Consider the following 25,680-nt stretch of genomic DNA (forward strand, 5'->3'; position numbering starts at 1 on the left):
TCTGCCTTCAGCTCAGGTCAAGATCCCAGGGTCCTGGGATTGAGCCCCGTATTAGGCTCCCTGCTCAGTGGGAAGCCTGCTTTTCCCTCTCCTACTCCCCCTGCTTGTGTCCCTTCTCTGTGTCTCTCTCTCTGTCAAATAAATAAATAAAATCTTTAAGAAAAAAAAAAAGAATTATATTCAATAAGTGTGCCCTTTCAACTGTGCTAAATTCTACAAAGAAAAAGTACTGAGGGCTAGGAAAACACCTAACAGGGAGAAAAGGCCCTCATTAGGTTGTTCAGAGCAGGCTCTATAGAAGGAGGGATAAGTTCTTCTCTGGGTAAACTGCCTTCTCTCTTTACATGTCCTGAGCTCCTGAAACCCTGCCTCATTTGCCCTCTTTGTGGTTTTAGCACATGGCGTAACACGTGAAGGAGTCCAGAAGGGACTCTGGTGGAAGAAGGGGAGGACTTGGGAGCAGAAAAGCATCTGATTTAGAAACTGAGCCAGAGTCAGGACACCCCAGGTGGCAGCCCTGGGTTCAAATCCCAGCCCTGCCACTCATAAGCTCTGAGCACATTACTTAACCTCTCTGGGCCTCTGGACTGACCATATCCCTCATGGAGTGGCCATGATGACATGTGTAAGTATATATGCAAAGCCCTATGCAGGCCTAGAACGTGAAAGCACCCAATAAATAAATGGCGGCCTCTGTCATCATTACCATTTGTACTATTGTTAGAGGACTCGAAGGCAGGAAATGAGCTCTGAGAGTTGTCTATCAGGTCATCAAGTTCGGGCCAACTCACTACTGAGACTTCGGAGTCTGGATCTTCTATGGTCTACAAAGGAGATGCACCCAGAAGGGTTCCCCGAAAGCAGGGGAGGCTCTTGCCAGGCCACGGAACTACCCAAAATTTGCTCTGCCTGAGGTCTGACTTCCTGCTCGGACTGCCCTCACGCTTTAAGGCCCCAAGAATCTGAGGCAAAAGAGAAACTAAGGCCAAAGGTCATCACGGCCACTTCCTAGTTTGCCTGGCACTTATCTACAAGAGGACACACAAAAGAATGCTTCATCTTTCCAAGTCTGGCCTCTCTCCTCTTCGTCCGGCCATATCCATCCATCCTCTTCTGACTGGGGGCAAGAGGGCAGAGTGCAAGGTGTGCAACAGGCAGAATAACGACCCGCCAAAGACGTCCAACTCCCCATTCTTGGAACTATCAATAGGTCAAGTCACATGGTGAAGAGAAATTGAGGCAGCAGTGGGGTTAAAGCTGCCACTCACCTGACCTTAACAAGGAGATTTTCCTCGATTATCTAGGTGAGCCCAGTGCAATCACAGGCCTCTTTAAACATGGAGGAGGCAGCAGAAGTCAGTGTCAGAACGGTAAGATATGAGAAAGACTCAACTGGCCACGGGTGGTTTTGAAGATGGAAAAAGGGCCATGAGCCAAGAACTGTAAGCAGCCCCTAGAAGCTCGAAAAGGCACCAAAATGGACTTTCCCTCAGAGCTTCCAGAAAGGAATTCCGTCCTGCTGAAACCTTAATTTTAGCCCAGTGAGACCCATTTTGGACTTCTGCCCTCCAGAGCTGTAAGATAATAAATCTGTGTTGTTTTAAGCCACTAAGTTTGTGGTAATTTGTTACAGAAACAATAGAAACTAATATACAGAGCTAATGCAAACAAATACGAAGGTACTGTTCTCTCCCTGGGGCTTTAGGGCCTCAGAAGCAGTGCTGAGAGTCACAGTGGGTGCAGGGTGCTACCACCTTTTACGCAAGAGGCTTTAATAAAAGAATGCTTAAAATACTTCTTAAAAGGCACTGGTGTAATAGAAAGAGTTTGAGGTCAGAGAGAGCTTGATCCGGTCTGTTTATCAGCCATGTGATCTTTCCATACTTCCGTTAACTCCCCTGGGCCTCAGGTCCTCATCCATCAAAATCAGGATGACCACCTCCCAGGAAGTGAAAGCTGTGAAAATAAATGGGGCAATGGGGAGGACAGAGCTTGGCCCCGAGGAAGCAGTCAGTAAACAGCTCCTCTTCCAGCCTCCTTCCTTCTACAGAGTCTTCTCTGAAGATTAGGCACAATCCCAGAAGATCCTATCTCATTCCCCTCCCCTATAAATGCAAGGATCAAGAGGAGGAGAATCCCACCTCCCTCAATCCACCTAAGAAATTGGGAGTCAGGCTGAGGCCCCATTCACTCATTCATTTATTCAACACATCTTTCTTGCATGGCCAGGGCCAAGAAGATGGTGAGCAAAACGGACCAGTGTCTACCCTTATGGAGCTTACATGGCTAGCAGAACCAATGTTCATCAAATGCCAGGCAAACAAATACGCCGCTCCATCAGGGATGACTACAACGGAGAGGTGTGCAGGAGGTCAGAGAGGTTTTGTAGAAAACAGTGAGTGAGTTGAGAGCTGATTAGCATTAACTGGATGACAGAGGGAAGACAATTCCAGGCAGAGGAAAACAACAACAAAAAGGCCAGATGGGGGAAGGGAGTGAGGCCTAAATGAAAGAAGGCCAGCGAGGCTGAACAGCAGAGGAAAAGGGGAAGAAGGGAAGGAAGGGGAAGAAAATGACTCTCTGGTTCAACTGGATGGGTGGTGGGTTCCACTCCCCAAAACAGGAAAGACTGGAAGAGGGCCACACTGGGAGGCGGAGATCATGAGGTCAGCTTTGGGTTTAGGGTACCTTTGGGACACCCAAGCAGAGCTATCAGCGGGCATTTGGATATACAGGATATGTAAGTCTGGAGCTTATAGGTAACCTCTAGGCTAGGAGTGTGAACGTGGTGCCACGTGTGAGCAAGCACTGACGGAAGCAGGGAGGTTGGCCTGGGTGAGACCGCCCACCAGAGAGACAAGCGGGCCTCTGACAAACATTTAACACCCAAGAGCTGGAAGGAGACTGTGAAGGCGGCTCGAAGGAGCAAGTGGTCTGGGAAGTCAAGTGTTACAAATGACATCACATAAGGGAGCAGAGTGTTATCTGCTCTGAGGAAGACCGTAAGATTTCCTAGGATGCCGCCCGACTGATGGGACCCTGCTTGCCTGGCTGCATGACGATCCTGGGGAGGCCTGATGTCCAGGAGGTGAGGCCTATTAGATATTCTCCTAGAGGGCCCTGGGAAGTGAGTGACTCCGATATTAAGAGGCTCAACTGCCTCCTAGGGAAAAACAAACAGAAGAGCAGAGATCCATTGTATACAATAGCCTGGCCTCAGAAAGTGGCTCAAACCAGAGCACAGAAAAAAGCAGATCCTGGCCTGGACACGTGCTCCGTCCCCAGGCTGGTTAAATATGTATAGCTTTGAAACGAGGGCAATACTGGAGACCGGACACCAGGGCGCAGGGCAGGGGGGCTCCCCCTCTTCCGCAGGTACCCGGACGGCAAGGCCCCCGGGCCCGGGCCTCCAGTTACGAGAGTGACCGAGCACTGAACCCACTTACCTGGTAAGACTCCTGGACCTTGGACTCTGTCTGTCTCCTTTTCCTGCTCGTCCGCCCGCTCTGAGTTCTCAACCACCTGATCCAACTCCTCACTCAGCTGAAGGGGGAGACAAAGAGGGCGAACTGCTCAGCTACATCAGCCCTGCTAGTTAGGACTAGAATGAGAAAGCAGAAACTGCCTCTCAATGGTGTCTCACTCACACTCACTCACTCACTCACACACACACACTCACACACACACACTCACACACACACACACGTCACGTGATGCAGGGTGTGTTATACCAACTCTATACAGATGAGGACACTGAAGCTCGGAAAAGTCACGTAACTTCCTGTCTGCTGGTTTCCCAGGGCTGCTGTAACAACGCATCACAGACAGGGTGCCTCAAAATAACACAAGTTGATCCCCTTGCAGTCCCGGAAACTTGAAATCTGAAATCAAGGTGATGGCAGGGCTGGTTCCTTCTGAGGGCTGTGAGAAAGAATCTTCTCCATGGCGCTCTCCTAGCTTCTGGTAATGGTGGGCAAGCCTCGGTGTTCCTTGGCCTGTAGATGCATCTCATCTCCAATCTCCACATCCACCTTCACACGGAGTCTCTGTGTCTCCACGTGGTCATCTTCTTATAAGAACACCATATTGGATCAGGGCCCACCCTTCTCCAGGATGACCTCATCTTAACTAATTACATCTGCAATGACCCTATTTCCAAATAAGGACACTTTCTGAGGGACTAGGGGTTACCACTCCTCACACATCTTTTTGGAGGGATACAATTCAACCACAACGCTTTCCATGGCCATAGAGCCAGAAGTCAAATCCAAGTTGGTCTAGTTCCAAAGCCTATGATCTTAACAGCTTCCCAGAGGAGGAGGAAACACAGCTAAGAGTCTGCTGAGAGACAGGAGGAAACAGTGAAGTTGGTGTCAGAGTTCTCCAGGACTCTGGCTCATGTCCACCGACTCAGGCTGCAAACAGCAGAACAAAATGGGGAGGGCGGTCCATCCCAGAGACAGATGCTAATTAACAGCCTGGTGGCAGGCAACTTCAGCCTCCCCTCATTGCGTTCTCACCTGGCAAATGGGGGAAATGCCACTGAGAAGAGTAGGGGGCAAAAAGGATACAATGATAACCAACAATTCTCATAGCATTGAGAAGGAAGAGGGCAAGAGAGATCAAGACCAGAATTTAGAGGACCTATCACTGAATTAGGAGGGAGGGAAAGGGGATAGCTTTCTTAAGTATTTTCTTAGGTTCACAGTGTCAACACTTAAGGTCTCAAAACATTTTCACTAAAAATTAATCTCCAAGAGACTTGGGTTAAAATAAAACTCTCATGTAACTACTGTCTTCCATCTCTCTCTTTTTTTAGTTTTAAGTAACCTCTACATCCAACATGGAGCTTGAACTTACAATCCCAATATCGAGAGTCACATGATCTACCAACTAAGCTAGCCAAGCGCCTCCATCTTCCTTTCTGTGCCTCCACTTCTGCCCCTTAGAATCAGGTAAAACCTCCAGTTTAAAGTCCTCCAAGCTCACAAGAAAACCAACACATGGGAGAGGGCTGGGAGGCTGGAGAAGACACCATGAGATACGAGAGCAAGAGGTCCCAAGAGTTCTCACTGGCCAAAGAGAAAGAAGGATGTTAGTTCTGAGAAGGCCCAGAGTTCTCTGATCCAAGCCTTACCCCAATTCGGCCTAACCCAGTTCCCTTCCTGACTACTGGCAGCCATAATGAGCCCACTCCTTGCCTGCCCCATCCCCAAAGCCAAAATCTCCCTTCAGCAAAGAAACTTAACTCAGAGCTAGGTCTACTCTCAGAATGATCCAGGCAAGATAGATGCAGGCCACTCTCTGGGAGGCCTCCTTCTTCTGAACAAAGCAAGAGACAGGGACTTCAAAATGAGCCACTGAAGAAGGTAAGAGGAAGGGTCCTTGCAGTGTCTTCCATCTAGGGGTGCCCCCAAATAGAAAGTGACTCCACCTTTGACCTTGCCCCTGCAAGCAGGATAACTGCCTATATTTTAATAAGCATTTTAGGAGCCCTGCTGGGAAAGGCGATACTGCGGGTTATGTTTGGGCGGTGAGCGACGCGATCCTACAAACCAGGACCCCAAAGCTCCCTAGAAGCAGGAGCTGCCTGCACCCTATTAACAAGAGCCATCATTCACTGAGGGGTCACTCCCTGCCTAGCATGGAGCTAAGAATTTTCCATATACCAACTCATTGGCATATGAGATAAGGCCTATCATTACCCTCCTTTGCAAACGAAGAAACCCGAGGCTCAGAAAATTTAAGTGACTTGACAAATAGCCAGAAGCAGAGCCAGGATAGGAACATGGGCTTTCTGACTTCAAAATAGTATTTATCCACTATGCCCTACTCCCTATAAACCTGAAAACTTTCAGAGGGAATTCCTCTAGGGTATAGAATCTAGGGGCCACAGAATCCACAGCACTGGTTAAAATTCATCTGGCTCCTTTTGGATAAAGGAGATGGTAGGAGAAATATAGAAATTTGTCCCAAAGTCAGATTCCAGACCAGGTCCTATACTAAAAATAGCAAGCTCTAGGCACATCTCATCTACTTTCAACTCGGCTTCCCCCCTTCCACTGTAGGGCTAAGCCATCAGCTTTATCCACACAGTATCATTTACAAAGGGAGGAATGTACATCAATAGTCTGGTCAGTATTGCTCAAGACAGCAGGAAGTACATATGAGGACAGGTAGAATGCTAGACTGATCTGGGAAGTTAGTCTCAATGGAGCACATAGGACTTAAGATCCCTCCTTGAATGATGAGGGGGATGGTGTAATTTTAACCAATGGAGTTTGAGAGAGAGTTAAAGAAAAAGAAACGGTGTGAGAAAGCGGAAAAGGGACAGGAAAGCAGGCGCACATTTGTAAACAATGAGTTTCCAGCATGGTTAGAATATAGGTGGGTGAGAGATAATTGAAGATATGGCTCTGACCTGTGCAGAGAGCTTTGAAAGCTGCTAAGAAGTTTGGACTGTTCTGGGTAGATCAAAGGCAGCATCGGGTGTTTGTAAAAAGGGATGTTGTGGGATCAAGGCAGGGCCTCAAAAGGAATCTGCACAGCATGAGAGACACCAAAGGGAGAGGTGGTAACACAGCATCTCAGTTGGCCAGAGCAGACACAGGGACTGGTTAAAATTCATTCAGGGACACAAACCTGAGGACTGAAGATGTGGAACTGACTGAACTTGCAAGTGAGGGGACCACCGTGCGTGCGGGGCACAGGGGAGGATGATCACCTGTAGGTGATCAAGGTGTAGGACCTGAGAGGAGAAGGAGAGCAGTTCACTAGTTCCGGGGAGTCAGGAGGTCTGAGAGAAAGCTGGAACCGCAGCCTGTAGCTCAGGACAAACAGGAAAAAGACAAAGAGCTGGAAAGTGATATTTAAAGTAGTGGAAGGAGGTGAGACTCTTCAGAAAAACCGAGCCCAGCGAGAAGCACCTGGGTGGCGAAAGCACCTTTGCAAAGTCAGGCGGGCCCCCAAACAAGACATAATTATCCCTGTCATTTACACCTGCAAGGGGCGAAGAGGCCTGGGGCTCGGAGGGGCTAATGCCTCCCGTACATCCGTTCCAGCTGGGAGGAGGGCGCCCGTGCCTCCACTTGTTGCAAAGAACAGCCGAGGTCAAGGCCGGCCGGCACGCTGCTGCCTGGGTCCGAGGCCGCTTTAATCATTCACCTGCCGGTTACGGGTCGCGGCTCCTCCGGGGCCCGGCTCCATCCCGCGCTGGCGGCATCCGGAGGAGGCTCGGCGTCCCGTTTCCTTCCTGCTCCGCCGCTCCTCTGCACGCGGGGATCCCTCCCCCGCCGCACTCCGCGGAAAGCGCACTCGACCCGCCGGGACGCCCTCCGCACCCCACCCGCCCAGACCCAGGGACCCCGCTCCTGCGCCCCACGGGAAACTTTGCTTCCGCCCCCCACTGCCTTGTACCTCCTGGTAGGATGTGGAGAGCTCCTGCCGGATCATGGCACTGACTCGAGCTAAGGTACACCTGAGACCGCTACGGCCCGGTAGAAGCGACGAGTCGAGGACTGCGGCCGCAGCACCTGAAGCTGCCGGCTCCGCGAGGCAAAACCGGTTCGGAGGTGCGGCCCCGAGACCAGGCGGGGCGGCACTCGGCGCATGCGCCTCGCTCCCGCTGGAGCCGCGGAAGGTTGCTGGGAAATGTAGTTCGGGGCGAGAGGCACCTCTCAGCAACTCTGGAGGAGCAAAGCCTGCGCGCTACCCAAGGCCACGTTTAAGCCAAGCGTTGGACTCACGTGCTCTCTTCATCTCCCACTTCCTCTTTTGTTAGAGGAGGAGGGACGGAGAAAATGAGTCGAAAGTGGAATAAAGAGGTCAGGTCAGATGAGTGGGAGAGCCTGATCTATGACTGCAAGAGGCAGTCTGGTGGGTTATAACCATTAATAAATATCTGCAGAGCACTTTGTATATTACAAAGCACTTTCATTCATATTATGCCCTTGATCCTGCAAGGAACCCGTGAGCTGGACGTTTTGCTCCCTGTTTTACAGATAAGGAAACTGAGATACCTTGTTTCAGAAAGGATTTGGGCAGGGCAGTGATGAAGTGTTTTTTCGTTTTGTTTTGTTTTGAAATGAAGATTATTTAATACAGGAAGAGACTACAGAATCCGAGTACTTTCCATTATTCCTACGGCAGACAGTTGGAGTCAGGACCTCTAGGTTCTTGTCCTGGCTTGCCCCTCTCCCGCAGGTCTTTTTTTTTTTTTTTAAGCTTTTATTTATTTGAGAGAGGGAGCACAAGCAGGGAGGAGGGGCAGAGGGAGAAGCAGGCTCCCCTTGGACAGGGAGTACAATGCCGAGCTCCTTCCTAGAACCCCAGGATCATGACCTGGGCTGAAGGCAGACGCTTAACCGACTGAGCCACCCAGGTGCTCCTCCCGCAGGTCTTGTAATACTCTGAGCCCTCCTCTCCATGCTTAAACCCTGCCCTGCTCACAGGGCCTTACTGAGAACCTAAACAGATCATGCAGCAAAAACCAAAAGCTCTGTTCCCCCTCAGAAGAAGCCTCCTGTCCTGAATGTGGTAGAGAACATGGTGTTTGCCTTGTAGCAGGGTGGATCTGAGGACCGCATCTTCCCATCCTCCCACTGCGCGAACGGCTCTTCTGTGTGGCCACCCCCGGCTGATTAGTGGTGAGGCAAATAGAGGTCGCTTATGCTTTGGTGAATGCTGCTCTGTGTCCTGGGCAGCTGCAGCTCTGCAAGCCCCTGCAAGCAGGCCCCTCGGGGCTCTTCCCTCTTCAGCAGCAACCACAGTAGCACCAACCACATCAAAGCCCCCTGGATCTCCAGAGTATTAGTAGAGGGAGGCCTCCCTGGCCTCTTCTGACCACCCTCCCCCATCCTGGGTTCCCTGGTCTTGCATCTTTAATGGGACCATATATATAGTACCTAACATATTGTATGTACTCAACAATGTTCAATGTATGAATGGAACACTTATTCCAGCCATCTAACAGTTGCTTGCAAATACAAATGACAACAAACAACTCATTAGATTCCTAGCTGTATTAATGCAAAGCTGGTTGATAGAACAGGTCACACAATCATAGAATTTTAGAGCTGGAAAGAAACAGAAAAATCTAGTCCAGCCCTATCGATCCTCTCTACTCTTTGTTGCTTTGACCAAACTGGAAAATTACAGAGTCCCACATTTGAAGGAGATCCTAGTACAATACTTAACATGGTTTTAACAAATACAGCACTGGGCACTGGGATACAGAAACAAATGGGATACTCCCAGGTCCTTGCCCTTCTGGCTCTTCCATGCTAGAATGGAGAAGCCATGAGCACATAAATAGAAATTTCCGTACCAGCTGTTCCCAAGTCCTCTCCTCCCATTCTGTCATGAGCACACACGAATCAGGCTTTCATCCTCTCCACTCCACTGAAACATGCTTGTCAAGGTCGCAAATGACCTCAGAGTTGTCAAATCAGATGTCCATTTCCCCATCCTCCTCTTTTTTGGATGAGTTTTGTTTTGTTTTGTTTTTAGTATAGTTGTAACACAACGTTACATTATTTTTAGCTGTATAACAGTGATTCAATGAGTTTATAGGTTGTGCTGTGCTAACAAGTGTAGCTACCATCTGTCACCACACAATGCAATTTCAAGATCATCGATTATATTCCCTATGCTGTGCCTTTTCTTCCGGTGGCTCATTCATTCCATAACTGCATCTCCCACTCCCCTTCCCCCATTTTGTCCATCCTCTCTGGCAACCGTCAGTTTGTTCTCTGTACTTATAGGTCTGATTCTGCTTTTTGTTTATTCACTTGTTTTGTTATCTATCCTCTTTCTTGATCTGTCGCTGGCTTGGCCTCAGCTGATCCTCTCCTCCCTGTCTCCTTTCCTCCTCTGGCTTCCAGGACCCCACATGCCTCCCCTTTGCCTCCCCTCTCACTCAAAGCTCCTTCTCAGCCTCCTTTGCTGGTTTCTCCTCATCCCCTCAGTTCTCCAAGATGGCATTCCCAAGCCAGGTCTCTGATCTCCCTTCAACTCACTCAATGGGGGCTAGTGAAATGGGCTCCTCTCTAGGCTCTTGGTTTGACTTACCATCTAGATCCCAAAGATTCTTGTTATGGGTTGAATTATGTCTTTCAAAAAGGTGTGTTGAAGTCCTAACCCTTGGTACCTCCGAATGTGACCTCATTTGGAAATAGATTGTTGCAGATGTATTAGATAAAATGAGGTTATTCTAAGTAAGATGATCCCTTCATCTATTATGACTCACGTCCTTACACAATGATGGAAGCCGATGTAAAGGTAGACATGCAGGGAGAATGCCTTGTTATGGCAACAGCAGAGAGTATAATGATGCAGCTGCCCGCCAAGCTGGCGTTAACCATTCACCTGCAGCTTACAGGTGAAAAAAACCTTTCACATAGGGCACAGACTGGCCTGTGGCTGGGTTTCCACTGAATTTAGTCAAGAGGAAGCACTGCTGGGAGATTGGAGGGGGTCAGGGCAAGGGAGAAGCCAGGGTTTTGTTTTTTTTTTTCCTTGCTCCCTGTTCCCGGCAGTGTCCCTTCCATGGTTCCAGCCCCTGATGCAAGGGCTTTTTGTGGCTCCAGCTTCAGCTAGGTGACCCAGGCCCCCAGACTCTAATACCACCTCCTCCTCCCTTCTAAGGGTAGGATGGTGTTACTCTCCTGCCGTTTCTAATCTTCTGGTTACCTCGGGGATTCTTCTCAGCCTCCTTCATCCCCTGTGCAACCAACTGTCTTATTACAAGTCATTTTGTTTCTCTTCGAATAATTTGTATTCTCCTTGAAGGTAACTGATTCATTTGGGAAAATGAATCTGAGTTCAAGTAGGGAAGAGCAATCAGAGGAATGCCTAGAAAAATCCAAGGGCATATGAGCTTGCTATTACATCATAGATTTGTACTCAGTGTCTCAGGGAGAGGAAGCTAGATCTGATCAGTAGAAATTATAGGAAGTACCTTTAGGCTCAAAGAAGTTACTAACAAATAGAACTGTAGAGAGAGAAAGGGCTCAAGCAGAGAAGTAGCACACTGTATGTCAGGGATGTTATTAAGGAACATGATGCATCAGGAAAGGGATGATATTCTATTCAAGGGCTTAGAAGGGCCTCTTCTAACCTGGAGATCCTGTGACCCAGTGTAACATAGTTTCTGCACGCTGAAGCTTATACAGACTCTCACATCCATGATCATTTCTAGTTTCAGCACAATTCCATCAAGGAGGCAGGCTGGTGTGTTAGTAATACAGAAACTGAGATTCAGAGGGTTTGTGATGGATCCTGTTCAGGTCGCTGGGTACTAGAAGCTCATTCTGTTGCATGGATGAAATGTATGAAAATTTGGTGCAGTCACTGAGGGCAGGTGTAGCCTGATGGTTAAGGGAAGATGCTGGGAGGTGGCCTGCGCTTCAATCTTAGCTCTACCACCCACCTGTGACCAAGGTATTTAAAGTCTCTGTACTTCAGTTTCATTGTCTGTAAAAATGGGCAACAATACTAGTTCTTACTTCATAGAGTGAAAGCAAGGATTAAATGAGTTAATACTTGTGAAAGTGCTGAGCCAGGGCTTGGCACACAGTAAACTCTTCTTTGGTTTCCTTTGCCAGTACTCCCACCCACAAAATGTTGGCAGGGCCCAAGAACTCAGTCCTTGGTCCCTCCACCTTCCTATCCACCTGCATGTCCTTGACGATCTCATCCGTTCTGTGGCTTTATTTTTTTTTAACTTTTTTATTTTGTTTTATTTATTTATTTGAGAGAGAGAGAGAGAGCACACGAGTGGGGATGGAGGACCAGAGGGAGGAGAAGCAGGCTCCCCGAGGAGCAGGGAGCCCAATGCAGGGCTCAATCCCAAGATGCTGGGATCATGACCTGAGCTGAAGGCAGACGCTTAACCAACTAAGCCACCCAGGTGCCCCCATTCTGTGGCTTTAAATACAACTTACATGCCAAGGATTCCATGATTTATATCACTTGCCTGGAACTCTTCCTTCAAATCCAGACTCATAGAGCCAACTGTCAATTTGATACTACTTTGATATCCAGGTGTTCTCAAACCGACCAAGCCTGATCTTGAGCTTCTCCCCGCAAACCTGCTCTTCTCACCATCTCTCCTTATCTCAGTAAGTGGCAGCTCCATCCTTATGGTTACCAAGGCCAAAACCCTCTGGGTCATCCTTGACTGTGTTCTATCTCCCTGACCTCATGTCTCCTCTCATTTGTCAGCAAATCCTGCCAGCCACACCTTCGAAACACATCTGAGACCCACCCGCTGCTCACCACCTCCCTTGCTAGCACTCCAGGGCAAGCCACCATCACCTCTCACCTGGATTACTGGATTACTGCAGTGGCTCCCCCTGCTTTAGTCTGTCCTCAACACCACAGAGTCATTCCACTAACATTTTAACTCATTCCTCTCTTCCATTCAGTAAGCATAAAAGCCAAAATCCTTTAAAAATGAGCTGTGAGGCCCCACGAGACCTGTCCCCCACCTCCATTCCCTTTAACCCTGACCTCCCAGACTTCATCTCCCACACCTCTTCCCTCCCCTGTTCTCCAGCAAGCAGGACACTGTCCTTCCTCAACATGTATGCACCCATCTTTCCCTTGGCAGAGAATGTCCTCCCCTCCTAGCTACCTCCCTCACTCCCTATTATACAAATACCACCTTCTCAGTGGGACCTTCCCTGGTCACCCTGTTGTTTGTTTGCTTTTTTATTTTGTAAGATTTATTTTAGGGAGAGAGAAAGAGAGAGCACAAGCAGAGGGAAGGGCAGAGGGAGAGAGTCTCAAGCAGACTGCCCACCAAGCCCCGACTAGGGCTCTCCCACGACCCATGAGATCATGACCTGAACTGACTCAGAGCCCGACTCTCAACTGACTGAGCCACCCAGGAGCCCCTGGTCAGCCTATTTAAAATTGCAGCCCCCCAATGCTCTCTATCCCTTTGCCCTGCTTTATTTTTCTCCCCGGTATTCATCGCCATCTAACACACAACGGTATGTAGCTTTGTCTATTCCGCCCATAGAATGTAAGCTCATGGAACATAAACTCCATGGGGGCGCTGATCCCTTGTTCAGCAATGTGTGCCCAGTGACCTGATACACGGAGGCCCTTATAAGTACTTGCTGAATAAATTATTGAAGGAGTCTTTGCACAAATGTTAGCCTTTATTATTTCAGTGCCGATCTGCGCCATGCCTTACCCTTTGCAAAAATCCCCTTGGGGACACAACTGGGAAGGAAAAGAAATCCGCCAGAAGTAAAAGGGAACTTTTAAAAAGATTTTTATTTTTAAGTAACCTCTACACCCAATGTGGGGCTCGAACTTACACTCCCCCCCGCCCCCATCAAGAGTCGCATGCTCCACGACTGAGCCAACCAGGCGCCCCAAAAGTAAGAGGGAAGGAATAAAGCTGGGGTCCTGGTTTATAAATATATCTTCCTAGGTGCTGGAGTGTGGGGCTGTGTCCCCCACGTACCTACTCCAGAACTGCTGTCACATAGGTCGCTCTCTGCACAACCTCCAGTCCCAGGCCGCGGAGTCAGGCGCTCCAGCGGCGCGGTCCCGAGGGCGCGGGGGGCGGGGCGGGGGGCGGGCGCGCGCGGGGGGGGGCGGGGCGGGCGGCGGGCGCGCGCGCGGGGGCGGGGCTTCGGGGCCGCGGGGCAGGAGCGCGCGGGCCCCCCGCCGCCCCGGCCGCCCGGCCCTGCTCGGCGCGCGCACCATGGCGGGCCCCGCGTCGCGGCGGCGGTTGCGGCGGCTGGCAGCGCTGGCCCTGCTCCTGGCGCTGGCCCCGGGGCCGCCCGCAGCCTGGGCCGGGCAGGCGCCGCGCCCCGCCGAGCGGGGGCCCCCGGTGCGGCTCTTCACGGAGGAGGAGCTGGCCCGCTACGGCGGGGAGGAGGTGAGCGGACGGGAGGCCTCGGGGGGAGGCGCGGGCTCCGAGCTGGGCGCCAGGCCTGCGGGCTTCCTCTCTCCGGGCCGAAGGCCGCGCAGGAATCCGGGGAGTCCTCCCGAGTCGGGGCGCCCCGCTCAGCCTCGGCACCGAGCCCGCCCGCCCCGTCCCGCGCTGCCCCCTGCCTTCCGGCGAACTGCCCCTTTGAGACGCGCGCGTTTCGGCTGGTGATCCGTCCACGAACCTCGAAACTTTGGGAGGTTTAGTGTTAGAATCAGCTGGGGGCAGACACTTCTGCCTACTCTTTGGGGTGAGTGGCGAGGGAGGGAGAGAAGGAAGTAAAACCTGTGGGGCAGGCCCAGGGATGATCCCGGCTTCCCTGCACTTTGTTTTCCTGCCCCGACTCCTCAAACCCACTTTTAGTGCCTGGGCTCTTGGCTGAGCAGGAGCTGGGGGAGAGGGCCGAGGGGGAGACCGGAGGTTAGAGACAAAGACACCCACCCACCCCCAACACACCCACATCAGTCAGTAGTCTGGAGGTGTCCAGGAAACTCCTCACATTCCCCCGTCCATTTGGGCTGCTGGGGTCCAGTGTGATGTCTGCGGAGAGTGGGAATAAGACGCTGCACGTCACGGCAGAAGGGCCATAACGGGGCCGATCTGGGAAGAGAGGGGGACAGTTTGATGGGGAAATCACCGTACCATAGCGTGTCAGCGTTGATGGGAACCGACGTCCTGCTTTTACACACGGGGGAAACTGAGGCATGCCACCAGCTAGGGGCAGAACGAGGAAGGGACCAGTGTCCTCTTGTTAAAATCCTCCAGCCTGGGATCCCTAACCCTTAGTTAGCTAGCCTTAGCTAGACTGGGTTTGAAAGGGGGGGCGGGGGTCAGAAACTTGGCCCTTAGGCAGTGATGGCTAGTTTGAATATCACTGTAAAGAGACGTTGGTTAGAAGCCTGAGTGGAAGAGAACACAGAAGGAGGGAAGACAAGGATGTGACTAGATGTTAAGGGACACATCTTTCAGGGCCGCAGGGAAGCAGATGATACAGGATCCAGGAATCGGTGCAGAAAAGAGTTAACATAACAAGCCTACTCCCTTAGAAAGGCCTGCTGGCAAGAGTGGCTGTTGGCTGATGTCTGGAATTCCAGGGTGTTCCACACTTCCCTGACGGATGAGGGTGGCTCAATCTGAGCTCTTTATACAGTGTGTTTATGTTGAACACTGCTAGGCAGAGAGGGCCTACATGGCTAGCTGCCAGTAAAAACCTTGGGCTCTGAGTCTCTAATGGGTAGAGACTCTAATGTTCTGGGCAGAAACATCGCACACGTTTTGCTGCATGTGTTGCTCGCTGGTGGAAGAGAGCTGTGTGTGACCCCTCTTGGGAGAGACAGAGCACGAGGAAATCCGCCCATGGATTCCTCTAGACTCTGCCCATGTCCTCCTCTCTTACCATCGGACTGTGAATCCTTCTGTATGGCTGTCATAAATCTGAGCTCTGAGTACAACTGTATGCTGAGTTCTGTGAGTCCTTAAAGTGAATCTTCAAACATGGGGGCAAACTTGCAGACCCCCAGCACAGAACCCAAGAGAAGAGAGAGTGCAAGGTCGAGGGTACTTGCAGCAACAGTTCCAGGGGCTGCAGGATGAGGATGGAGGAGAGACCCTTGTTTTTTTATGCTGACATTATTGATACTTAACTAAGGGAAGCAAAGAGGGAAGCTTGAGGTGGGAACAGGTTAAGGGGAGAAATGTTTTGGGGTCTATAGGCAGAGAGAGGAAGAGAGGTAGGAGAGGGGCCGTTGAATGCCGCTGAGTAGAGCCGTGCTGTGCTCCGACCCACCCTAGATGGTTCTGGTTTATGCCTGTTGTCTGGGAAGAATTACTAATAGCACCCCCTTCACTCTCAGAAGTGTCACTGTTTGTATAAGACATTATACGGTACCCTCGTTAGAGCTTTATACCTTTGGATCATGCCTGGCTACCGCTCCCTGTTCTTTGGGCAGGGAGTTCTTTGGAGTCTCATTTTTTTTTCCGTCTGTAAGATGCTTTTATCAGTCAGGGGTCCACCCGAAACAGAAACAATAGGAGATAACATATTTGGTTTATGGCAAGGAATTGGTTTATGTGATCATGGGCACTGGTCAGGCAAGCCTGAAGTCCACAGAGCAGGCGAAAAACCCCTGGGCAGTAGCTGATGCCCCAGCCCACCAGTTGAATTTCTTCTTCTACAGGGAAACCTCAATTCTGTTCTTAAGGCCTTTCAACTGATGCAGTTAGGCCCACCCAGATTATTCAGGATAATCTCCTTTATATAAAGTCAACTGATTGTAGATGTTAATCGCATCTACAGAATATCTTCATAGCAACACCCAGATACTGTAGTTGATCAAAGTTGGCATGTAAAACTGACCATCCTAATGGCCATCACAAGAGTTCCTACTCTATATAGGGGTTGTGTGAGGACTAAATGAGATGGTGATAAACAAAGTGTGTAGGATAGGCCTGCAGTAATCTTAGCATAGTAAGCCTTAATAAATCTTAGCTGCTATTTTTGTTAGCTTATTATTAAAGTTATAAGCAAGAGGCCGTATAACAGGTCCATAATCCTCTCAGGCAATTCAAAAATCAAGCTCTGAAACCAGAAGGGTTTTGTTGGTTTTTTTTTAAGATTTTATTTTTAAGTAATCTCTACGCCCAACGTGGAGCTTGAATTTACAAACACAAGATCAAGAGTTGCATGCTCTACCAAATGAGCCAGCCAGGTGCCTCAGAAGGTTTTTGTTTTTGGTTTTGTTTTTTAAATAAGTCATTTAATAGCAAAACCCAACCTGCCCTGAACCCTTTTGGTAACAGAGCCTTGCCAGAACTGACATGAGTCTATTTATAATCTTTATGTGTTGTACTTAGTGTGAATATTCATGATCATGCTTTACTGTGAAAATATTCATATAATTGATTATGGGGTGCTGCCTCGGACCTCCATAGGGAAGATGAGGTGAAATTGAGGATTCTCTTTGGTTCAGAAGGGATGTCATCCTCCACCCTCCTAGTGCAACACGATTTTTGCCATCCTCAGAAAATATGTTTTCTGCCTTAATTGCATTGGAGGATCCCAAGGGCAGAGAGGGTCACCCTGCCTGCCCCCACACCCACCTGATTTCTGGGCCTGGGACCAGATGTATGTATTAAACTTTTATGTAGCGCTAACTCTGTCCTAACCACTTTAAAGCACCAACTCATTTAACGGCGACCATAGCCCCATGAGGTGGGTGCTATTACCGAAGTTTTTCAGAGGAGGAAGGAGGCATGGGGAGGTTAAGTAACTTGCCCAAGGTTACACAGCTAGGGAGTTATAGAGGTGAACCAGGCGCTGCTCCCTGAGGCTTGTACAAGGAAAATGAACTACCCAGAGCCCCCCTCTCCATCGCTTCAGGCAGTGGCCTGCTCCAGGGATTTACCGGTTCCAAGAAGAAGATATCAGAGTGCAAGCATGCCCGGAAATGTAGTTTGGCTTCTGGAGTTTATTTAGCGTGACTCTGGACCCTGAGCTTGCCACGGCCCCCTAGGCTTCACAGTTACTCTTCGGGGATGGAATTTGTCTGCACTCAGCACCAGCTCTCCTTGGAAATCTGTGCTAAGGTGGGGAGGTGGACAGGGTGACATTTGTTTTCTGCTTTTCTAAAACTTAATGATAGTGAAGAGTAAGACTGTACTTCCTCCAGAAAGATCATTCTGGACAGAAAGAGTATACAGACAGTGAAGGCAGTGGGGTAGAGATTGGTGAATAAAGAGGTGAAACCACCCTCTCTAATCATGCAGCCGAGCGACTGTAGATGTCTGGCTATGTCAAGGAATACATTCTGCATCTTCCCCCAGTACACACACACACAGTGAAAGTTCTATGAAACAGTGCTTATTCTTACTATGTGTGATACACTCTGGTATTTTCTATTTTCTGTTCTATTTTAAACTTTTCCTGCTTCATTAAAAAAATTGGTTAGTGGGCGCCTGGGTGGCTCAGTTGGTTGAGCAACTGCCTTCGGCTCAGGTCATGATCCTGGAGTCCCGGGATCGAGTCCCACATCGGGCTCCCTGCTCGGCGGGGAGTCTGCTTCTCCCTCTGACCCTTCCCCTCTCATGCTCTCTGTCTCCCATTCTCTCTCTCAGATAAATAAATAAAATCTTTAAAAAAAAAAATTGTTTAGGAAATCACTAAATTAATCCATGATGCATTAATAGGTTACCGATGCCAACTGCAATCAGAAACTAACCTGGCCTTAGACCCTCCGAGGGCCCCGTTATTTCTGCAGAAGAAAACATCGTAGCAGTTTCCCTCTTTGCCAGTGAGGACCTTTGGCTCTGTCCCTGGCCCCTGGTGCAAGGTCTGAGGTTGAAGGCCAGGGGCCTGCCTTCCTGCCTGCACCCAGGCTCCAGGCCTCTCCCTCCCGGCTGTGGAAGAGGCCCTCCTTCCACCACCCTGCTGCCTTGTCTTCCCTTCTGCGGTCATTCTCGTGGCACTGTCCTGGCCCCGCTTGACAATAGGCTGGGAGGATGGCCAGACGGTGAGGCAAGCCCGGACCCCGAGGAGAAAGGCCAGGTCTCATTTATGCAGATGGTTCCCATGGTTCCCGTCTATCTGGGTGCCTTTGACCCACCCCCTGTGTCTCACCTGGCGGTCCTGAGTCTTGTGGATGAATTTCCCAGGCCACCCTCGCCCTCTCCTGGTCCCAGGCAACTGCGCTGTCCTCGTGCTGTGTGCCCCCTGGTGGGGCAGGCCAGGGAGTGGAATGAGCTTGGGTTAGAAGGCTCCAGGCTCCAGAGACTGCTCTAATTCCCGCTGGGACTCTGGGCAAGTCTCCTAATCCCCCGGCCTGGAGAGCGGCATCTGTAAAATGAAGGTGTTGGATAATCTTCAAGGCCCTTTCAGTTTTAACTTAAAATTCCTCTAGAATCCTTATCTGTCACTTGGGAATTACATTTTTTTCTATCTTTCCTTTGGGAAGATCTCCAGTCTTCTTCCACTTGGTTATCTGATTCCTCTTTGATCTTATAACTTTCAAAATCTAGGGAAGGATCCAGGTAACTAACATTTATTTCCCCAAACTGCTAAGTGCTTCATATCTCTTGCCTTGGTTAATCCTCACAACAGCCTGGTAAAGTGGATACTTTTATTACCTTCTTATTACAGAGGAGAAAACAGGCACAGAGAGGTTAAGTAATTTGCCCAAGGCAACACAGCTTATAAGCGGTGGGTCCAACCCACGTCTGTTTGACTTGAGCACTTGTGCTTGGAACAGCCCACCATGGTGACTCCTCCTTGGGGCTCCTGGAAAAAGGCAGACCTCCTGCTGTTACTTCAGACCTGTTGTGCAGATAAAAAAAAAACAACAACAATGAAACATCCTTCCAGGTGGATGAGAGGCTGCGGGAGAACGGTGTGAAGCTGGTGATGAGCATGTGTGTTTTTATCGTGTCTCCATGGACATTTCTATTTCAGAGTCTGCATTTCTGCTCCCAAGACTTCCACTCACCCTCTGTCTGCTCAATTGCCACACCTCTGGGGCCTGGAAACCATGGCCACTGCTCTGCTGTCCTTGGACACCCAGCTCCACAGGCCAGGAACAAGCCCCCAGCCTCACCGCCAGCACACTTGACATTTAACCGATAAGACCATTCCTCTCTGTGGAACGCCCATAGCACCCTTCCTTGCTACCCCTTTGCTGGGACTTCCTCTTTGCCCTGACACCTTCAATGTATAGTTTCACGGGGAGATAAATATTTAACTGTTGAAGAAATTGAGGGTGTTAGTGATAAAATGCATGTGGTTGTATTTTATGTAGGTGAAGGTCCTGTTTCTAGACACAAGAAAGGAATAACATATCAAAGGAAAAGCAACAGAATGGAAAATATGACCAAATGCCATGGGTGAAATTATAACTGTTAATATATTGTTTAAGCTGAAATAATATATAACCCCACTTGATAAGCAATTGAAGTCAAGAAATAAATAATCACAGTGAAAGAAAGGCCATTAAAAAAAAAAAACAAACGCAGGCTGCTGGCTGATTAAACCATGCCTTTTAAAATAACCCATATTGGGGCACCTGGCTGACTCAGTAGGTAGAACACACAACTCTTGATCTCGGGGGTGAGTTCAAGCCGCACATGGGTGTAGAGATTACTTAAAAATAAAATCTTTAAAAAAAAATTAAAATAAAATAACTCTTAGTTGAAGTGGAGCAAATGTCCACCAAGTCAGCAGAAGTTCTGAGGACTATCTGTCCGGAGCTGATAGAGAATGTAATAACCAACTGTTCACTGAGCTCCTGTGCTGGGCCCCCTGTGTGCTCACGGACGCTGTGCCCTTCAGCGTGCCTGGAAGGTCAGTGGGTGTTAGCCATCTGTAATGGTTAGAGAAACTGAGGCCTGTGAAGTTATGTGACACTGAGATCCATTTCCTCGGCCAGGTCGCTTACCTTCTCTGAGCCCCAGCCCCTCTCTCTGTGAAACTTAGTCCTGAAAACTTGACCTTAAGCCCCACGAGGGCAAGAACCTTAAGGCCCATGCCTAGCGAAGACCAAGCAGTGTGCTCTTGGAGATCCAGAGATCCCTGTGCACCCAGCTCAACGCCCCCCTTCACCCCAGCCTAGGAGCTGACTGTTGGTGTCCCCGTACCCCCAGCGGGGCTGAGACAAAGGAGGCCTGGGCTTGCATGTCCCAGAACTGGAACTGTGCCAGTCGCCCCAGCCCGAGTCCACCTTGATGGAAGTGAGAAAATCCATGCCATCTACTTTTGTGTTGTTCTCTTTGGGGGGCGGGGGGAGTAGGAATTTGAAGGTAATATTTTATCCCTACGAATATAGCCAAAAATACACTATGAGACTGACTCACTGTTAGTACTTTGGGGAAACAGCATTGCTTGTATATTTCTAGCGCTGTAAATGGTTTTTTGAAGAACTGGTTAAATTTTTAATAAAAGTGATTACGTTGTTCATGCACTTTGGTCCAGGAATTCCATATATTCCATGCCTCAAGGAGATAACTCACCAAATTATAAAGTAGCTTATAAAAAGATATTCATAATCCTGCCACTTACAGTTTAAGGAATTGGAAAGAACCTAAATATCCAAAATAGAAGAAGAGCTAAACCAACAGGTACACAGTATCACTAATGTAAAATATAGCCGTGTAAGTGACAACCACTTTGGTTATTTCAATACATGGGAATGTTTATACGAAATAATATTACCTGTAAGAAGCAAAATATAAAATTGATCATTTATATTGATTGCTTCCATGTAGGTACATTTACCAAGATGAAAGGAAATCTGGGTTGATTTAAATAATTCACCATTGAATTTTTATCTATGCAGATTTGCTTCAGTCCCTGGGATTTTTTTTTTTTCCCACAGAAAAGTATTGCCATGGGCTTGTCATGATACTTTGTCAGCTTTCCAAAGTTTGTGAGTGGACATGACATTGGGCAGGTAGGGGCAAGCTCCTGATAGGGACGAGGGAAGGCTGCTTTGTACCTTCACCCGCTGCTGTCTGCACAGCCCGTGGTGGGAAGAGATGTCACTAACTTGGGCTGGAGGAGCGGAGATCTTGGGCTCTCCCCAACAGCTTCTCTCCTGCTTTCTAGGAGGATCAGCCCATCTACATGGCAGTGAAAGGTGTGGTGTTTGATGTCACTTCTGGAAAGGGTAAGTGGCTCGGCTTTATGAATCCTTACTTCTGGGGAGCTCGGCAGCCTGAGTGGGCACTGGATGTGTGAAGAAGGGAGGGGACGCTGGCCAGGTCCTTTTCCTTCAGATTGAGTTAACAATCTTTGTCAGTGTTGTACTTCCACAGTGTTTTTCTAATTATGTCATGCTCCTGCTCAAAAACCTTCCATGGCTCCCTGCTGCCTATGGCACCAAATTCCAACTTGATGATTTATCATGGTTGAAGCAGTGAGAGGAAAAGTGTTGCTTTGCAAGGCGTTGGGATCATAGAACATGATAGAACATTTTAATGCCACTTCATGGTTTCTCTAGTGGTAATTACAGATGATATCATGGAGGTAGTTATGGTTCATTGTGTATCTGACACCAAACAAAAGATGTTGAACAGAGTAGACTTGGCTTCCACCAACATTTAAGAAGACTGAACGTTCTTCCTATTTGCATTTTAAATATTTTTAAGAGATTGTTTTCATTCCATATTTTTAAAAAATCACCTCTCAGTCCAGGATGTGTGACTTATTCCATATTCTGAATTAGTGGAACCCAGACTGATGGCAGGGGGTGGCTTATTGGGCTTCATGTCTTCACTGCTTCTGCTCTCCTTGGGCCTGGAGACTTCTTCAGCATTGGATTGGGTCTCAGAAGCCCCCTCCCCTGCCACGTACAGTCTCCTCACTGCTTCGCATGCACATACACACTCACGTCTTCTTTTTGTTGTTGTTGTAGAGTTTTATGGACGAGGAGCCCCCTACAATGCCTTAACTGGGAAGGACTCCACCAGAGGGGTGGCCAAGATGTCCCTCGATCCCGCAGACCTCACCCATGACACTGTGAGCCAGATTGAGCCTTTGTCAAAATGTCCCACCCCCCCATTGGCCATGGCCTTTCTTACCCCTATGCAATAGCAAAGCTTCCTAATTAGCCTGTTAATGTTCCAGTCCACTCAGTGTGACCAGCTGTTTTCTTGAAATAGAGATCTTACTCTGCCACTCCTACTCAAAAACCTTCCATAACTCCCCAGTTTCCGTAGAGTCAAGTCCAAGCTCTCGTGAACTTGGTGATCAAACTCAATGATCTTCACAATTTGGCTCCAACCTGCCTTGGCAGCCCCATCCCCCTTGCAGTCTGCACCCGCCACCCCCAGCCTCATAGGTTTGCTGTTGGTCTCGGACACACACTCCCCAGGCCACTTCAGGCGTGAACAGGGTTGAGAAGCAGAGTATCCCCATGTTCATATTTCTGTGAAAGAGAAAACAGCATTGGCAAAAGCCATTTGAGGGCCTCAGTAATCCTGATGGGGGGCTGGCAGTCACCCCAGTTGCGCTCAGATGAGTCAAACTCATAAACCACAACATTACAGAAACATTTAGGAGTCAAGGAAGAGGAAGGTGTATGAATCTATAGTGGAGGGGGGGTAGAGAGCCATGAAAGGGAGGTGGGTGCAGACTGCATAGAGTACCCCACCCTGCCCCAGGCCAGGTGTTCGCTGGAGTCTTGAATTTCTACATCAATCAAAGAGCAAATGGCTCCCCCCACCATCCCCCTACACGCAGACACACGGGGTTGGCTTTTGAAAAGTCAGTTGGTTAGTTGAGATACTTTTTTGCCAGCATTAGGGGTGTGGGGGGAGGAGGGCGGGGTGGAGAGAGTTCAGTGTGAGGCATGACTCACTCATCCCACCCCCCCCATCCCCCATGTTGCTTGGGCTTTTCTCCCCAAGACGGGCCTCACGGCCGAGGAGCTGAAATCCCTGGACAACGTCTTCACCAAAGTCTACAAAGCCAAGTATCCCATCGTGGGCTACACAGCCCGGAGGATTCTCAATGAGGACGGCAGCCCCAACCTGGACTTCAAGCCTGAAGACCAGCCCCATTTTGACACAAAAGACGAGTTTTGATGTTCCATCCCGGGGGCGGGGGTGGTGTTCCTGATTGGGGGGGGTGGCAGGGAGACCCTCAGCTGCCAAATCTCCTGCAAAATAGGCTGCCCGAGCCTCTGGGCACCCGGGCCCAAATAAAGCAGACGTTGAACCCGGAACCCTGAATGCCTGTTATTGTCCTTGGTCGAGTGTTCCGTCGCCGTGGCATCCCGCCCGCACACCAGCCAGGCTGGTAAGGATGGCGGAGCGGGCAGCCCCCTCCGGGTCACTGTTCACTCTCTGGGCAGTAGAACTACAAGTGACTGACTTCCTCTTAGATTTCTATTTTCCTGTACTTGCCAGATTTCCTGTGACCACGTTTACCTTAGAATGAGCACAAAAATGACCTTCGTATTTTCACAAGGGAAGAGTTCTTCCCCACATGCCCTCTCCCTGAAGCCCCCTCTGCTCGACGGGACGGGCAGCCTTGTGCGTGGGCTGCCCCTTCACAGTCCTGCCTTCAGTGTCCCCATCCACGAGGGGCCATCCCTAAGACGGCAGGAATGGGGAAGGTGCGCAGGAGCGGCAGGGGATGCGGAAAGGGGTGTCAGAGGGGCTGACTTGGTGTTGCCACCAGGAGAGTGACTGCGTGACTCGGCTTCAGCCCCATCAGCGGCTGGGAAGTGGTGCCAGGGGCCGTGTGGCCAGGGCCCGGCCTGGAGGTCATCCCAAGCACGGTAAAGCCCATGCAGCACACTGGACTCAGGTCGGATTTCGTAAGGATTTCATCCCCTTTGAGGGGGGATTCAGTTCCCTCTAAGGGACACTGGCCATGTGCGAAGGCATTTTTATATTTTTGGTTGTCACAGCTGTAGGATTCTACTGGTGTCTAGTGTTAAGCATCCTACAATGCACAGGACAGCCCTCCCTCCCCGGACAAAGAATTATCTGGCCCCAAAAGTCACATGTGCGGAGGTTGAGAAACCCTGCGTTAAACCCATCCTGGAAATTTTATAGTAGAGATGAATTTCTTTGACATAAAATAAATAGCAACTACTCCCAAGAGAGAATTTTTACATCAAGCAGAAGAATCTCCTAAGGTGACTATTCAAAATGCTGATTCTGGGTCCCACCCCCAGGGCTCATGGTTCTGTATTTCTAGAACATGGCCTGGGAATTGCATTTTTAGTGGGCACCCCACCCCCCTGAGGAGACTGTGATATGGATGGGCTCAGATATACTTTGAGAAATACTACCTTCTGCCTCACCCTTCACCTCAGGGAGAACCCAGCCAGAGCCTTGCTGAGGACCAGGTTTGACCTCTACCTTATTCTTTCGTGTGTCCAGACTCGAGATTCTCCTGGTGCACTCCTGGGTCCCACTCAGAAGCTGGGAGCTTGGTGGCCACCCACCCAAGAGTAAAGGGCCTGGAACTTATCAGACAGGACCCTTTGGCCTGGAATTCAGAAAGTCCTTCATGTGGCCAAGGTAGTCTGTACTGGGACATGTGGCCCCCAAACGAATGATGTGTGAGAGCATACAGATGGTTACAAGTCCTTGGAGAAATACCTGAGAGAGGACTTCTTTTACTTAACACTGCCCACTTCCCTGCATCATCAGGCAGTGAGAGGGGCAGGATTCCCTTCCTTAGAGCCTAGTCTGCAGGGTGGGAACTTTCCAGGACCACTGTTTTCCCCACTTCCCTCTCCCCCTTGATGGTCCCCCATCAAAGCATAGTTTTCCCTCAGGGCCTCGGGCTCCCCACTCCTGCCCACTTCACTGCCCCACACCCCAGCAAGGGGCTTCTCTGAATCAGAATGCCTCTCATTTAGAGATTCTGGAACAGAGCACACAGGAACCTGGGCAGCCCAAAGAGGCTCCACACAAGGTGGGCGCAGCTCAGGGAAGGGAAACCTGCTGGCCTGGGGATCAGCATCATGGCGTGTCTGCAGGACCCAAAGCGTGCTGCCCCATTTACCCCGGCTCCCCTACTCCCACACTGGCTTGTCATGTTTTCTTTGCTTTCAAGGCTTCTATCTTTACAAGACTCTGTTTTGACCCACCTCCGGGATCCCTTATAAAGTAGTACTCACCTACTTATTGCCTACTTATGAGCCTGTCTCCCCCAAACAGGAGAACCTTGAGGGCCCAGCACAGACACTCATTGACGTGGCCAACCTTGCTGGACTTTGCACTGAAAGCCC

At 49.7% G+C, this 25,680-nt stretch overlaps 2 protein-coding genes and 1 long non-coding RNA gene across 12 annotated transcripts in view; 1 reads left to right on the top strand and 2 right to left on the bottom strand.

The window, feature by feature from the left end:
- PACC1 (proton activated chloride channel 1) overlaps positions 1-7,608 on the bottom strand; it is a 39,416-nt gene extending 31,808 nt beyond the window's left edge. For 2 of the 6 annotated variants that reach the window (XR_010412275.1, XM_064594142.1), the window contains exons 1-3: positions 7,417-7,598; positions 3,779-4,066; positions 3,447-3,543 (exon numbers count right to left, since the gene is read on the bottom strand). Coding sequence is in view for 4 of the 6 variants with exons in the window: in XM_064594142.1 (XP_064450212.1) it covers positions 3,447-3,543; positions 3,779-4,027 (346 nt within the window). In the remaining 2 variants the exon portion in view is untranslated. Of the gene's footprint in view, positions 1-3,446; positions 3,544-3,735; positions 4,070-7,416 lie in introns of all 6 variants that reach the window. The other 4 variants (XM_064594144.1, XM_064594143.1, XM_045877182.3 and 1 more) reach the window with 4 other exon arrangements.
- Positions 7,609-13,720: 6,112 nt separating this feature from the next.
- NENF (neudesin neurotrophic factor) lies at positions 13,721-23,789 on the top strand. The gene is made up of 4 exons (XM_045877184.3): positions 13,721-13,897; positions 21,537-21,597; positions 22,345-22,448; positions 23,339-23,789. The coding sequence occupies exons 1-4, from the start codon at positions 13,721-13,723 to the stop codon at positions 23,513-23,515; spliced, it is 519 nt and encodes a 172-aa protein (XP_045733140.1). The 3' UTR covers positions 23,516-23,789.
- The window catches only part of LOC123846109 (uncharacterized), a 119,209-nt gene continuing 107,423 nt past the window's right edge, over positions 13,895-25,680 (bottom strand). For 4 of the 5 annotated variants that reach the window (XR_006791191.3, XR_008506273.2, XR_006791192.3 and 1 more), the window contains one exon: positions 18,972-19,256. This is a non-coding gene — a long non-coding RNA (uncharacterized LOC123846109). Of the gene's footprint in view, positions 14,549-18,563; positions 18,780-18,971; positions 19,257-25,680 lie in introns of those variants that run through there. The other variant, XR_006791189.3, reaches the window with a different exon arrangement.

The sequence above is a fragment of the Mirounga angustirostris genome, unplaced genomic scaffold (genome assembly GCF_029215605.1).
Source record: "Mirounga angustirostris isolate CCGP_5_RB_7025 unplaced genomic scaffold, mMirAng1.0.hap1 SCAF_6, whole genome shotgun sequence".
In the NCBI taxonomy this organism is placed as follows: Eukaryota; Metazoa; Chordata; class Mammalia; order Carnivora; family Phocidae; genus Mirounga; species Mirounga angustirostris.

Coding starts and splice junctions, on each gene's coding strand:
- NENF (XM_045877184.3), top strand. CDS start 13,721: ATGGCGGGCCCCGCGTCGCGGCGGCGGTTGCGGCGGCTGGCAGCGCTG. Junction 13,898..21,536: donor CCCGCTACGGCGGGGAGGAG/GTGAGCGGACGG, acceptor CCTGCTTTCTAG/GAGGATCAGCCCATCTACAT. Junction 22,449..23,338: donor CAGACCTCACCCATGACACT/GTGAGCCAGATT, acceptor TTTCTCCCCAAG/ACGGGCCTCACGGCCGAGGA.